Source organism: Phaethon lepturus, unplaced genomic scaffold, assembly GCF_000687285.1.
Source record: "Phaethon lepturus isolate BGI_N335 unplaced genomic scaffold, ASM68728v1 scaffold16999, whole genome shotgun sequence".
Lineage (NCBI taxonomy): Eukaryota > Metazoa > Chordata > Aves > Phaethontiformes > Phaethontidae > Phaethon > Phaethon lepturus.
The window spans coordinates 21,001-36,991 of NW_010564331.1; the positions used below are offsets into that span (position 1 = coordinate 21,001).

Genomic DNA, 15,991 nt, shown 5'->3' on the forward strand with positions numbered 1-15,991 from the left:
AGATTTCTTTAAGAGAGGTCACTGGTACGAAACTGCAGGAGCCTGGAATAAAGGTAAACAGTGAAAGTTGTTAAGAGGATGGTGAATTTTACCTAGGGGTGTAAAAAGTATAGGTCACACAAGCAAAGAACTAGGTTAATGGTGCAGCAGGCACCATTAACTGAATAACTCTGTCAGGAAACCTTCAACCTTGACAGTCCAAGTCTCATCTAGATGCAGGCACCTATTTGTGATTCTAGGTTAATGAGGCTACGGATAAATTACTTAATTGTGGTCCTTTAATAAGCAATCTCACTTTTACTTGCAACTTGAAATGAGGTGAAACTACTTGCTTTTACTATGGAAATTGGTGATTGTTAAACTGGAAATAATAAAAAGATGAATAAAAACAACAAAAAAAACCCCCCAGATAAAACTGTAAAATGCTTTAGAAAGGGTTTCAACTAGGGGTATGTATGAGTAACCTAAGGATAAAAATAATTAAGGAGATTTTCTCGTAATGAAGGCTTGGGATAAACCCAGGAAATCTGAGACAGTTAAAAGAAATCTGAGATACAGCTGATAAAGTTCCCCACTTCCTTGTATTCAGCCCTTTAGTAACACCAGGTGATAAGTGTACACTGATGATTGATGTATGCTAATGAAGGTTGTTTCATATTAGGGAAGCTTTTTAATATTTTTCCACTTCCCGGTATCAGCTGAACACTTCAGCAATATCAGTAGCTAATCCAGAAACTTGACTGTCTCATTAATGATCACATGTTGTCTTCTATGTGTATCGTCAGCTGTCCTGGCTGTGTCCCCTCCCCGTTCCCATGCACCCCCGGCCTTCTTGCTGGCAGGCCAGCACGAGAAGCTGGACTGTCCTTGACTACTTAGAAATAGCTCAAAACATCAGCCCATTATCAACATTTTCTCATCCGAATCCAAAACGTAGCCTCACGTAGCTTCTGTGACGAAAACCAGCTCTATCTTGGCTGAAACCAGGACACATCCTTTCTGCATCATGTGTGACACAGTGATATCAAGCCATGGTGCTCTTGCTGTACTCTTAAACATAATAATTCTTAACCCAATAAAATGTTTGCCTTGTATTGAATTACGTCAATCCTTTCGCTCTAGAATCGGGAGATATGTCATGTCACCCTTTTCCTCTAGAATCAGAACTTCAACTAGTGTTTACTTATGCTATTTTTTTCTTACTTAATTGTTAATTTCCGGATGCAGTTAATGATAGCATATTTGAGGTGGATTGAGTAATACAAATCTACTTACAAGCTTCAACAAAAGGGAAGGAACAATCTGTACATGTCTGTGGCAGCTAATGGGGAACTAAGAACCTTAAACCGCAAAGGGAAAGGCTCGGATCAGGCATTTAAAACAACATGCCAGTGGTAAAAACAGTGAAACACTGGAATGGAGGCTGCTCAGAGACACTGTTCCTGGAGGCACTTTTAAGAACCAATTACGTGAATGTTGGAAAAATCACATGTAGTGCTTTCTTGCTTTGGAGTGGGAAAGTAAGCTATATGTGACTAATGAAGGTCCTTCTCACCTCTATGATTTTGTGATAGTATAAATGTTGTAAAACACATGCTCACTACTCTTCAAAAACCAGGAGGCCTTAATTGCATGAATAAATAATGAAGAAATTCACACTATAATAGATAAATTCATGCTACTTATTTTTCTAGTTAGAATTAGTAAAGCTGTTGAAGATGCAGTCTTCAACAATTCTGAAAGTCTTTTTGTGGTATCACATGTGTGCTCACACAGTAAAATGATGTCTGAATGACACTTAAGACTCTCTGAAGTAGCATATGTTTTCAAATGACCTAGTTAAGATACTGATAAGGACTTACTCTCTGTAAGTTTTTAACTTGTTTTTTGGTGCAAAGATAAAAGCAGTAAGTTTCACAATTTGCAGTTTCCTATCAAGCTTTACATCACTGAAGTTTCAAACTACTTAGCAAATGGGATAGTTTATGTGACAGGAGGATTCTGGTTAGATAACAATAAGATAAATAAGTATTCAAATGATATGCTGCATGGGGCAGGAACTGTGAATGCTTTTCTTTCATTACCCTTCCCCTTTCTGTATCACCATTGCTTCGGTAATTCATTTGCTCCCCTTGCATTCTTCCCCTCCTTTATTTCACATTTATGCAATTTCTTCAATTTGGTTTTCTCATCTGTCAGCAGAGGAAAACATTTTATGTGTGTCCTGACAGTTATTTTAGCATTAAATGGAACAGTTTAAAGGGTCTGCTAAGGAAGAAACATCTATATTGCTTAAATTGATGTCTGTAACCATTTGACTTTCAAATACCGTGACACGAAATGCAAATGGAGAAAGAAGAGAGTTGCCAACTATTTCCATGTGGCATAGCAAATCTAGTAAATATAATCTATTATTAATCATGGTTATTGATTAGGATAAATCCCCTCCCTTCCTGAAATTCTCAGATAATGCATAATTCAGAAGTCTTTGTAAACTAACAAATTAGCTTTTGTGGCATGCAATAGCTGTGTACATCATCTTAAATATGAAACCATACCAACTGGATTTAAACCATTAATTAAGATTACCTTTTCATAATGTTTTAAGCATAAAGTATAACATGTCTCTAATCCTGTGATACAGGTACCAGACCAGGCATTGCTGCATAGCTTTTCCGCAAATATTCACACAGTAGAGCAGATTTTAGAAGAGGCTGCACGCTTACTGAAACTTCTCTGGAGAGTTTCCCTCCCACTGAAAGCTGTACACGGTACTACTCATGGCACTCAGGTACTATTATGTTTCATTTTGGGGTTTTTTTGGTTTTGTTGTGGTTTTTTTTAACTGTTATAATTTGTCAAGGAAGATGCACCAGTTAGGAATGTGTCACTTGGGAAAACCTTTTGAAAATCATTAAGCCAGGATGCCCAGTCTCTGGGCACATGGATTTAGTTAGCTCTCATCACTGAAGGCTAAGGCCGAATGTGTGCTGGCTTCCTATCCTGATCATACTGTATACCAGGGTGTTTATTTACCAAATACTTTATGCCAAAGATGTAATCTGTAACCCTGTTACATGATATTCAGGAAACCTAGGCAGGTGGCAAATGTTTCCTTTTGACAAGAAAAGGTTTGGACTCCCTGATACAGAATCAAATTCAATTTGATTATGTATATACTGGTAACAACAGAAACTTCAGCAATTTTGATGTAATCATCTGAGCTACATTTTCCTTTTACGTTTTTGATGCCTAAGCTGTAAAATAGGATGCTTTTTTAAAACTGTGACAAAACCCGAGACAAGTTTTATAACATTTTAACTGAAAAGGATTGCACTATGCAAATGAATGGAAGTGAACTGAATGAGGAATGAATTATCTATACTGTTGTAATACCACCACTCAGTAATGAAACTGTTTCAGACTCTAGCTTTAAAATAAATCTAAAGTGTTTTCAGTGAGGTTTTTGTATGTTTTTCTTAAGGGAGGAAGGATATTGCTGGAAAAAAAACAACCTTAGGAAAGTAAACATTTTATATATACTTTTAATAACGTTGTTGTTGTTATTTTCTAGCATCCTTAAATATGTAAAATCACAAAAGCAGTGAGAATGAACTGTCTAATATACTTCACTGATGTTTCAGCTCCCTATTTGGGATGTCTTGACAAGTGTCTATTCTTCCATTTTTATCCTTACGTGTATATTCTATATAGACAGCTATATGTTGGCCTGGATTGCAGTATCTGAACATATCCAACACACACAGGTCTTTCAGCTTACGTGTGATGCATCGAATGCTTTACTGTCATACTGATCTAAACCGTCTTGATCTGGATCAGTCACTTCTCAAAATCTGGCCCCAGTGTGTGTGGGATCTGAATTCCCAGGACTGCACCTAGTCAGAGTCTAATAGGATCTTTTCTAGAGTTTGTTATCCAACACCCTGAGATCTTAAGGACATCAGGTTGCTTCTGATGTCTTAAATGCGGTATATGAAAGAATATCTCTGGAAGCTTGATTCTAAGATACTGAGCATTCACAGCCTTCTCTTCAGCCCCACAGGAGTTGTGAGTAATCAGTTCTTCCGAAGAGCTAAATGCTAGGGGCAAATTCCAGAAGATACTATTATTTAATGAGTGGTATAACAGCAAGAAAAAAATGTACAAGCTTAAGTTAAGTTTTCATGAGGATCCAGATCAGTGATACTGGCAGACTATGTCAGGGCTACTTATAGGTCTATTTTAAAATATAGTAACCATAAGTTAGTTGGAATTGGTGGTGAAAACTGAACCTTGAATAATGATACTGCCAAATAATTTTGCAATAAAAGTGTCCTGGTCACTTGTACAATGACTTTCAGCCCTTCGATAAATGCAGCATCAACTATTAACAGAACACTGGAGAAGGAAGCTGGAAGTTCTGAACATGCCAGACAGGTTACTTGCTGATCCTGTAGCACTGGCCTTCATTATATTTTTCTAGTTGAGGGGGGGAAAAAAAAGGAGAGAGGAATGAAGTTTAAAAACAAAAATAGCTGCTGGTGTTACAACTTTTCTCAGACTAGCAGAAAAATTAATTGCACTAAAAGCCAGCTAAGAATTGTAGTTGTCTCTTGGCAGATGTCGTAGAATCGTATGTCACTGGGGATGTGAATGTGGAAGGACAGGCGCTCAGTGATGTCTCACTCCTGGGAGTTGTTCATGCTCTAAGGAAGTTTGAGGGCTCTTGTACAAAAGTATTTAGCAAATAACAATGTACAAAGTACTTTTATATAATGGTTTAATATAATATTTTCTTCTCTCACTTTAGGATGAAGGAATGAAAGCAGAAATATTTAGATTACGTAAGAAACTGTCTGAGCAAGAGAAGAAGTTACATAGCACAGTGAAACGCTTGCACTCCACAAACCAGCTGAAGGAAAACATGGAGAAAGTCATCATTGACCAGTGTAAGTGTATGCCTGATTACTGGGGTTTTTTTTATTTATTTTTGGAGTCTGTGCTTGCCTCTAACACTGGAGAAACAAAATGAATATAGGCACCTGTTCTTTTGCAGCTGCTCTGACTGGTGTTCCCTTGTGCGCACTCAGTTGTTAGTGACAGACAGCTCAGGAGGTTCAGACTGCACAGAACTGAGGGACCTCATTCAAATGGAAAGAAGTTGCCCAGCTAACAAAAGACTGCATAGAATAACATGAGAAGCAGTTCCTGGTTTTACACAACCCACTGATAATGTGTCAGTTCATGCAGCTGCCACTAATTACTCGAGTTATTCCATTTCATATATTGCCATTCTGCAATAGTTTTCTATCCTACAAGTTCCTGACTGTAGGATAGCAAGTTGCAAGGTTGTGGTTGCTGTAGACCATTCCAGCCAAAGTTTTTGACATTGTCCTTCTCTAAATTATGATTTTGCCTCTGTCTTGATAAATGTGGAATTAGGCTTTTAGATTTTTCTGAGGTGCTTGTCTGTTGCGTGCATCGCACCAGATAGCGGAATGCTGGGAAAAGCCAAAGCAGCAGCCAAGGGGACTTGTCAGCACTTTACACCAGACTGAGAAGTGCAAGAGAACAGAAGGCTCAGAACAAGGGAAACAAAAGCTTACTATGAGTCATTTTTAAAAGAAAAAATTAGGACATGCTGTGAAATGATATTTTACACGTAGCAGCCGTATCTAGAAAATTATGTGGAAATACAAAAACAAGTGGGACATGGGCTATATTGAAGCTGTGTTAAGCCAGGTGACTGTTTTAAGAGAGAAATACATCTCTTCTGCTTTAATCACTCCTCAGAAGAGATTTGGATGGAGCTAACCTCTTCTTTACCTTCATGCTATGGCAATATGCGTATTGCAGGAGGAGGATTTAATTTTCTTTTTTAAAAAAATCTATCCTTACCTTCCCTTAAGAGGTGGGACTAAATGACTCATTAGTCTATGCTGGGATGGCACTTGTGTTACCAGTAATTCACCTAAACTGTAAAATGTTACACGTCACACAAAGTTATGAAAATGACCATAATACTGTAAGTTACTCAAGTCATTTAAATGCAATGTAGAAGAATAAATGTTATTTTACTCCATAGCCTGTAATTTTTATATGTAACGTACATGTATCTGCTGCCTGTATTACTTTTTTTAAGCATTTATGGGCTGATTTTTAGGTCATTTATTTCAGAATTGTTGTATTAAATGATGTACAAGTTACTTATATTAAATATAAACTTATGTTTTGTTCAGGTCTTAAATAGCTCAGTTTGGGGCTGTCATATAAAAATCAAAGCTATTCTATTCTGTCTGCCCAAATAATATCCCTGGGATAGATTTACTAGTTTCGTTTGTTCAGTCCCTGGTTCCAGTGACATCTCAGACATACTGAGTAATTTCAGTAGGACTGGGAAGAGTATAAATCAGCAGAGATTTTACCCTTACGGCCAAAATGGTATCTCCGCAGCCACTCCATCCACCCACCCATACTTTCAAAAAGAAAACAGTACATCTCCCCCCATCTTTTGCTCGCTCCTTTTCAGGGCATTCAACCTTATTTGAACCAGGTCCTAATAAACTGAAGCCTGCATTTTCTGAAATCTCCTTAATGCAAAGTACTGCCTGGCTAGCAGCAGCTTTGCTATTAGTGTCACATCCTGTAAATTCTCTTCATGTACTGAATTTAATATTTTTGATTTAGAAAAATCTAGTTTGCCAGGTGAAATGAATTTACTAGCAGAGTTCTTTATGAGCGGAGAGCACTCTGCCACACAGAAAGACCTAGATACGATTTTCTCTAAGTTTCATTGATTATGGGAATTATGGATGTCAAGTTACCTTTGCCTTAAAGAGCAATTTCAGAAATGTTTCTAAATTGTATCTGTACACAAATTCCTGACCGAGCACAGAACAAAACTGGTGGATCACATGAAGCTGCTGGATTTTGTTAGGATGCTTACACCTGTTTTTGTTATTTCTTCCTTTCTCCTTTTGCTAGTAAGAAAGCAAAGGCATCGCAGTGGGTGACCTTGCCTGCCTTCATTCTCCACACATCCTGTTAGCTGGCCACTCCATTGAGGATACTCAGGTTCCCTCTGTTATTTAGTTGAGCATTCCTAAATATATTTAGAGGCAGAGACTGGAACATTCTTGTGGCTCCAAGTCTTCTGTGTGCTTTCTCTGGCGAGAGAACTCCTTGCTTATAAGCCTCATCTGAACCTCTGAACATGTAACAATGCAGTGCCAAATTGCAGTAATCTGCCAAGGGTATAATTATCTCATGACAGCTATACCCTTGGAGTTGTTGGGTTCTTATTATTGTAATGAAAAATCTTTATTATGGCTAAGTTGTTTATTTTTGAGACTGGAATATTAAATTGGTACTTGTGAATGGTATTTTTCAGCAGTTATGGAGCTGACACAGATTAGCAAATCACATATTTAACCTGACATTTCTAAATACCAGTTTTGTTTAGAAGTATCCCCTCCTCCATTCACAGGTCTCGCGCTGTCCCCACAGAGGCAAACTAGCTGGATGAATAGAGAAAACTTGGAACCCTTCAGAGCAAGCCACTAGCATGATTTCCCCTAAGCATATATAGGTTGCTTTGTCCTTGAACTGCTGGAGGAGCTGGCTGACATCTTTTACCATCTGTGCTCTTTGCAGCCCATCCGTCCCTCATAACCTCTCCACTGCATCAGTTTTCTCCCTCCCCTGCTAACTGCCCCCAGCCCAAGTAGGCTATCTAATAGGTGAAAGTGTAGTGAGCTCATGCACCATCTCCCCTTAACAGAAAGCCTTCCTTTGCTGCCTTAGAGTGAGGGAACCAGCTCATCAGTATCGCAGGGGGCTGTTCCATGGTGTTGTGATGTTAAATGTAGTTATGAGCTATGTGTGTTTTCACATGTAGTGTTCTTGGTAAGGTAGAAAAAACTTCTAAACTGCTTCCCTGATGTTTAGATTTGAAAAGTAGATTATGTGCTAGATGGAACATAGAGCAGGGGGTAGGAGACAACATTCTAGTGGTGGCACGGCTTTGGACCTGCCCTGCGGTCCTGGGCGATGCCTCCTGATCTTCCCTAACTGTCAGCTTGTACAGCATTGCCCCTTAATCTTGGGATGTCACAGCTCTTTGTACATCAGCCTGAGCTTCTGAACAGGGCTTGGGAGGGAGTGACAGTTCTGGATTTTGGTGAGTAAGAAAGTTGAAGTGGTGGTAGGGGCTGTGTGTGATTACCTGGTTGCTGCCCATCGTGTAGATGTGAGTTCATACCTTATTTGATAATTGGTCTTAAGACTTGAATACAGAGAATATAAAAAGACTGTGCAGTATTCTTTTTAATCTCCTCTTTCTTTCCAGTGGTTTTAACTCACGATGTCTTGAAGAAAGCTAGAGGAAACCTGGAAGTAAGTAAAATTTTTGCTTGCATTTAGTTCCTTGGTATATACTCATTAGAAATAGGCATTGCTGTGTTAGTAGTATTTTGCAGAATTAGCCTGATTTGCTTTAGGTTTGCTACCTAATCAAGTCTGGATGACAGCAGTTTAGTATGATGAATATTCTGCAATGTTTGATGTTTAAATTAGAGTTTTGTGACTGACCACGTAGACAGCTAAACCCTCTCTTTTCTGATGCTTTGCCTAGATTAATATTCATGTCTGTCATCTTCTTCTAGTAGTTTATTTTCAGCAGATCACAGTCCACTAACCTGTCTACAGAGTAAGTTCACAAAAGGCACCCTTATTTAAAGCTTGTCTATGTGTTAATAACTGGTGGTGCTTTTTATTTAAAAAAAAAAAATAGCCCCAATAGGCAAAAGCTTTTGCAAACAGCTATTTGCTAATGCAGTGTGGTATTAAATTAGTTTGAGTGTTCAAGTAATCACTGTTCACATTTGATTTCTCCCAGAAGGATGTAATACACTTCTTGAGTCCTAAATCCCATCTTTCTGCTCCCTCCCCTCTGACTGATTATACATTTCCCAGCCCCTCCTTAAATTTTCCTCTAACCGTTTCTGTGAATCTCTTCTCCCTTGTCCTCGGCAGCAGTGCTGCCTCGAACACCTCCCAAGGTGGCTGGGCTCTTGGCTCAGCCTGACTTCAGTTAGAAAGTGATGCCATGTAAAAGTCTTTCTGCTTACAGGAGGCTTATCAGTTTAAGTTGAAGATGTGCTGAACACAGAAGCTCATAGTTGCAGATCCTGTTGCAGCATTATGGCCCAGGGGACAAATTGTGTGCATGTGAAGTACTGTAACATAGTAATAATTATTACTGCTTTTTTAACCAGGTCCCACCAGCTGAGAATCAAAAATCACCTTCCTATGCAAGCAAAAAGAGGATTCTCTGAAGGAGAAAGTTCCACTAATAAAAGACTGGTCCTGTGATTGTTATTTGCTTCTTTATGCCTTACTATATTTATTGATGTAAAAATGTCTGTTCAGGTCTTTTAAAATGGAATCAACCTTTGACCCCCAAAAAAACCCAAACCCAAAAAAGAAATCTTTTGGTAAATAACTTATTTAACATTTTCTGTAATGTAAAAGATGCTTTTTAATATTTATTACAGAAGCAAGGTACGGGAGGTATTGAAGAAAAATCCAGATTTTTTTTTTAAAAGTTGGCTTGTTTGAGAGTTTATATTTGTACTTTTCCTGTTATAAAACTGTTTTTTTGTAGTCAAACAGGTCCTGAAAGAATCAAGAATGTGATCCACCTTCCAAACTGTTGTTCTACTGCTAAAAGAATGTGGGTACAAAAAAAATTCTGGCAGTTGTCATTGTTCAGTAGCAATGTGAGAAATGTTCAATATTTTAAAGCATTTTAAACATATCTGGAAGCTGCCTGATGCTGAGTTTTCTTATTGCCCTATTAGAAACTTAGATTGATGCTAGGTCTGAAAATAGTACTTCAAATCAGGCAATTAAAATGAAAAATAATCACAAATGCGTTTGTGTTAGTTTTGTTTAAAACATCAGACTTTGAGCACTTACCAAACAAAGGACCCACATTAGATGTTGTTTGCTGAGTTCAACTCAAATTGCCGCTGAGGAGGATGGGGTGGTTTGTTTGGAAGGTGGGGGGTGGTCAGTAGAAGCGCTTGTCATGGCTATTCTCAAGAAGCTGTGAGCGAAAGCCAGCTTGCTGCTGGCAAAACAACAACTCGTCCTCTTCCATCCTCCCCGAGACCTGTACAGAGAGGACAGGGAGCCATGTGAGGGGTACAGCCAGACAGTTTTGAAATTCATTTTTCTGCTTAAAAACTCTGAAAAATAAAAGATTTATTTGAATTTATGTCCCACATTGATACATGCAATAGTGATATTTTAGCTAGGCCAGAGAACACCAGCATAAAACATGCCGAGTAGTACTCCCCTCATGCTCTGCTCACCCTGCCCGCTGCCTTTTCAATTTTGCCTTCGGGTTGAGCTGCCCGAGCACTCAGCTTCACAACAGAGCCGACTACCTGCAACCTGCTCTCAGTGGCACAAAGAGAACTGGGAAAATACAGTATAGTTTAACCCAAACAGGACCATAATTGAAAGTGTTGGTTACAAAAGCAGACTTCATGGTGCAATCGTGGCTTTATTGAACTAAATTAATTTCACACAAAGTGTGATTTATTCCCCCCCCAGTGGATGATGTCCCCATTATACAAGATAACTTGCCTTTGTCATCCAAGACAGTTAGCACCAGGTCTGGGAAATCTCAGCACAGGATTATGGTTATATTGGGTCCTCGGCTATTGCACTCCAGAGGCTAACCAGCCTGCAGTAGGCGTTCACAAAAAAAGAATTTGTGCTCACTGAAACACAGCTGTGGAGAGAGATAGGCATTACACCCACTGAGCTGGCCAGGAGCCGGTGGCTGTTCTGACTGGCCTGGTAGTACATGTACAACATGTAGAGGCCAAGACAAGTCGGCAGCGCTCCCCTCCTTTCACTAAAGCTTTGGGTCGTTCAAATTAGTTTCCCAACAATTTTATAATATTCCACTAACTCTGAATACCACAGGGATGCTCTAAATCACTTTGCTTCTATATTGCAGCTTGATATCAAATGGTCGGAGCTGTTGCACCTTCCCTGGGGACAGACCTGCACCCCTGAGTTCCGAGTGGTTGCCAGTACAGTAGCTAGGTATGGTGCAGGTCACAGATAATCTGGTCCTTGGTACTGGTTCATGGGATGGTCTGCCACATTCTGGACTCCCACACAACCATTGTGGGCTTTTAGTAAAGAAAAACAACAACATAAATATGCACTTTCAGGGTACCTGTTTCTGTGGTCCTTTTTTCCTGAGAAATGTTATCTGCCTTGGGATCCCAACCTGCAGTCCTTACCTGAGCTGGCCTGAACCTCCATCGCACTTCGTGGCTGCTGAGCACTTGCACCTCTTGTCCATCGAGGGCAACAAAAGCTCAAAACCAAAATGTCGTCGTCTTTGGCGGCAGGGAGAGACGAACTCATTTGTCTGGATTGGAGGAAAGGTGCCAGAAAAATTGGAAAAGTTAAAAATAAACTTCGCAAATTGAAAAGGGGGAGGTAAGGGGAGAGCATGCAAACTTGTTCTTCAGTCTCTTCACACATTATTGTCCTCACAGCTCACTGAAAACGTCAAGTTAATTTTACTAAGTAGCTAAATTACAGACACTCAGATGTAATCAGAATCTGCTATACATTTCAACTTTCAAAATTAATCATCCTACGTTTTTGAGTTATAACACCTGAAGGAAACAGCTGTACATCTATATATAGTACACCTATGTCTCTTGGTCTTCTTTCAGCCTTTTTACCCCCCACACCATCTGTACTTTAAAATATATAAATAAATCAATTAAACATTTAATTTTCTTGGGATGCTTTGCCACTTACTTCTTAATGGTCCCTGCTGTGCCCTCTCAGAGCTCTTCTCCTGACCCCTTTTTCCTTCCCATCAGCTCCGGTTGCTGCATCCAGTGCACAGCAGAGCGTGCATCTGTGCGTGCGCCGGGCAGGTCACTAGTGGGATTTGGTTAGCTGGGGGGAAAAATAAATAAAAAGATGTAGTATATCATTACCTCTTTAAAAACAGATGATCCCACGAGATCAAAGTATTTCAAGCTTAATGGGAAGTCCCTCTTAAACACACACAATTTACTGGGTTGGTTTAAAAATAAAGAAAAAAGGTTACCAGATGGAGGGCTGCAGAAGACAAAGCTTATGAAGTGTTAAACTTTGTTCCCGTTAAACAAAATTAAATTTTCCTTTAAGAATAATTATGCAGGAGAAAAATAAGCAGCGTAAGCAAATGGAATTAAAGGAGGGGCTCATTTGCTTAGCAAGTTCCTGCCTGTGCTTTCATTATCTGTCCAAGGTGATCCAAAACATCAGTGGGAGAGTAGTTCAGGAGCGAGCATTCGAGTGGGTGAGGGGAGACCTGCGGGGCTGTTGTCTTTGCCTGCGACCTTGAACCTCTCCACCCACTTCCCAGGCCCACAGGAGTAGAGAGGCTGTGGTCTTTCTTACCGGATGCTGAAAGCCTGTCGAGATTAAGGGAAAAAGAAAGGGAAAAAAATAAATAAATAAATTTTTTTCCCTTCTCTTCAGCCCCCCCCCCCAACATGTGCGGCTACATATGAGCGCTGAAGAAAGGAAATACTCAGTGCCATGTGAAGGTCCTTTCCAACCCAAACTCTTCTGTGGCTCTGTGAGGGGGGCAGAGCAGCGGGCTGCAGACACACACACGCTCCCGGTGCGGCCGCCAGCCCCAAGCCGTCCCTCCAGGGCTGCACGGCTGCGGTCACAGCTTAGGAACAACGTGGTAATTACCTCTGCCAAAGAGAACGGATAGAAATAATATTCAAAAATCACAGGTGGTTAGTTGTATTAAAAAATAAATCAATGCTAATGCATTCAAGCGTTTAGAAACAAAAGCGCAGCAGATCTGTGGGGTATTTTAATCTCGACAAAAGCTGCCGGTTCCATCTTTGCAAAGGAGCAGGATGGATCCTCACGGGGCTCCGGGGAGGGAGAAAGGGCAGAGCACTCACCACCCGCTTCACATGTTGGGTTTATTTTAAACACTCCTCAACTAGACGGAAAGCAAATCCTGTCATCACTTCAAATTCACCAGAAATTACAAATGTGGAAAGAAAAATATAAAAAGAAAGTGGCAACACACTGGAATTCTATTGACACCCAAATCCCAATTTATAAGCTGCCAAAGCTGAACCCCCCGTCACCCATGGACACAAGCCGCCTGAGGCCATGGCCACTCAGAGCTTTTCCACCCAGGCAGGCGCGGGCTGTGGGTTAAAGCGTGAACCTGGACGCAGGCGCATGGCTCTGCTGCCAGCAGCATCGCCTGCGAGGTCAAACCACTCCGGTGCCAGCGGGGCCACACTACTACACGTATTACAGCCCTTTGACACCCACCAGCAAGCCCTCTGGGTGGCTGCGCACAGCGATCTGCCCCTCCGGGTGCGGGTCTGCTGCTGGCGGAGGGCACTGGGCCTCCGGACGTTGCAAACGCGCAGCCGTGCCGCCAGCAGCATCGCGCTGGGGATGCCGTGCTCTGGCCAGGCCTCGCAGGCTGGTAACTCCAGCACTAACCTTTATCTATCGGCAGCACACTCCGCAAAGCCTGGCACGCTGACCTCAATTTCACGTCCATAACAACTTGGAAAAAAGCTTTGGAAAAGAACAGATACCCACCATGCATTTCTCCTTTTCCCTTCCCGACCTCATCCTTCTCCAACCTTGGCTCCCAGATCCCCTTTTGGGCCTTGCTGGGACAGCCACTAGATGGCAAAAGCAGGTTGTGCTGGCAGAGAAGCGGGGCTCAGCTTTGGGAGTCGGCGCTGGACGGAGCTGCGCAGAGCCCAGCACCTACCTGCTGCAGCTGTGAGTCCTCCACACAAAGCTGCTGGCTCTGGGTTTGCGCTCCTGCTCATCTTGTATGTCTCCCACTTGCAAGAAACTGAAATAAATCCAAACATACCTTGCCGGATCGGGCCTGGGCTCATTAGTGTGAATGACATTAAAAAGATGAGATTTGGAGCCAGGGCTTACTGACTTTATTACTCAGATTAAAAGAAAAAAAACCCTTCAAACCCAGAGTCTTAACACGTGCCTTACATTGAATTGTAATGATCCAGAAGTCACTGGATCACTATCTGTTGTCATCAAGGTGCAGTTATCGGTGTGTTCAGTGCTTTGCTGAAGTTTTGATGCTGCCCTTTGCCTGCGGTGCTGCTCCCCTTGAGGCAACCCCCCCCAGGCCGCTTCCAGTGAGCTCTGGCTTTCAGAGGAGGAGGTGCTCGAGGGTGCTCAGTCCTGGGCAGGGTGCCCAGCACCAAACCACCTGCCTCTGCTCGCTTCAGCATCCCTGCTGGGCAACGGGCCATCCCCTCACCTTCCAAGGTGAAGCAAAAGCAAACAAAACCCTGTCTGCTTCTAAAATACCATTTTTCTCCACCACAAGGTTTGACTCTGAACCCACAGCTCGGCATCTGGGTTTCACACTACGCACAGACCACGGCGCGTCGCTCCGGAGGGGAGTGCTTCCGGAGAAGGGCAGCAGGCTGCTGCCTCTACCGCCGTCCTGCAGTCAATAATCCAGATTTAGCAGGAGGCCAAGCACGCACACACAGGGAAGGAGCTTGGTCACTTACTTTATGCCTTTTTGCAGAGGGAAAAGCTGTAGCATCCGTTTGCAGAAAATACCCCTTGCAGGGAGGAGAGGCTGCATCCTCTGGCTTCTCCCGGCTGCAGAGCAGCAACGAACAACAGTGGGGGAAAGCAAGGCTGCTCTGGGGCTGGTGACAAGAAAGATTTCAAGTTACTTTAGTGGCACATTCCCACCTTTCTGTCCTACTTCCACACATAAAAATCTATATTTTGCACAGCTTGCTCCTGTCCCCAGAGAAGCAGCACAAATACCCAGCTTTGAGCATCAACATAGAGTTGCAACACGTCTTTGCAAACCAGCAAATCGAAAACAATAAATAAACCAACAAGCAAGCCCTTTTCCTAGCTATCTACCCAGGAAGTGGCTCCTCTAATATGTTGCCAACACCACCAAATCAAGTCCTCAGACAGCTCTGCGGGCAGCTCTGGGGGCAGCTCTGGGCTCCCCCCGTCCATCCAGGGGCACCGGGACCTGCTGCTGCCCCTGCCCCATCCTGTGCTCAGACCTGCTGCTCCAAGCTCTGCAACCACGTAACCTTTATCTTTAATTTTTGAATTGACCCTTCTTGAGAAAAATCTCTGTATGCCTATTTTTTATGTGTTTATCTTGTCATTTCTTTAGAAAGATACTTGTTACAGTATTTCCCACCCCCAGCCCCGTCGGAGGAATCTACTTGGGTAATTTATTGAAGCGGGTTGCTGGGGCATGCATTATGCATGAGATGCAATCTTTATTTTTGCACTCCACTGTGTGCATTCTCAAACAGGAATGGCATCGCGTGCCTGCACGCAAAACGAACATTAGCAGCTTAAAAAAAAAGAAAATGCCCATTTATTTAAAGCAAAGCAAAAAAAACAACCCAAAACCCTCCAGTCTTTCACACTATTCTAGCTGGGATTGCTCAGTGGCTAAACAGCAAGAGCAGTCAAGTTGTTCCCATTTATACTCCGCCGTTGAGTAAACTGGCTCAGGGCTGCCGCGTTCAGAGCGACACATACAGGCAGCGTGGATGGTGAGGAGCTCGCCTTCGCCAAACACACCCGCAGCGATGGAGCTCAGGTGGCACACCCCCTCTCCCAGGAGGAGGCTCACTCTCCATCCCTCCTGGTACCTATACATATAGAAACACATAAATGCATGGACATCTGTATTTTTGAGCCCATTCTTTCTTGCTTCTGGAGAGAAAGAAAGCCTGTATTAGCCACGCTGTTCACACGTTCTGTGCTGCAACAGCTGTCAGAGCATCTCATGGGGCCAAACCCCAAAGGCCACATTCCCCAGGGCTTTGAGCCTCATTAATCCACCTCTCCCCCAACACCCCCCCTTTATCTTCTCCTG

The 15,991-nt window shown here is 42.1% G+C and overlaps 1 protein-coding gene across 1 annotated transcript in view; it reads left to right on the forward strand.

Annotated features, from left to right (window-relative positions):
- Positions 1-9,827, forward strand: part of LOC104626832 (CDK5 regulatory subunit-associated protein 2-like) — a gene marked incomplete at its 5' end in the record, with an annotated part of 30,254 nt that extends 20,427 nt beyond the window's left edge. Inside the window, 5 exons of the mRNA XM_010294855.1 lie at positions 1-53; positions 2,645-2,791; positions 4,811-4,949; positions 8,348-8,394; positions 9,276-9,827. The exon at positions 1-53 is cut by the window's left edge and continues 219 nt beyond it. Coding sequence (XP_010293157.1) covers positions 1-53; positions 2,645-2,791; positions 4,811-4,949; positions 8,348-8,394; positions 9,276-9,335 — 446 coding nt within the window. The remainder of the gene's footprint in view (positions 54-2,644; positions 2,792-4,810; positions 4,950-8,347; positions 8,395-9,275) is intronic.
- Between the last annotated feature and the right edge of the window lie 6,164 nt (positions 9,828-15,991).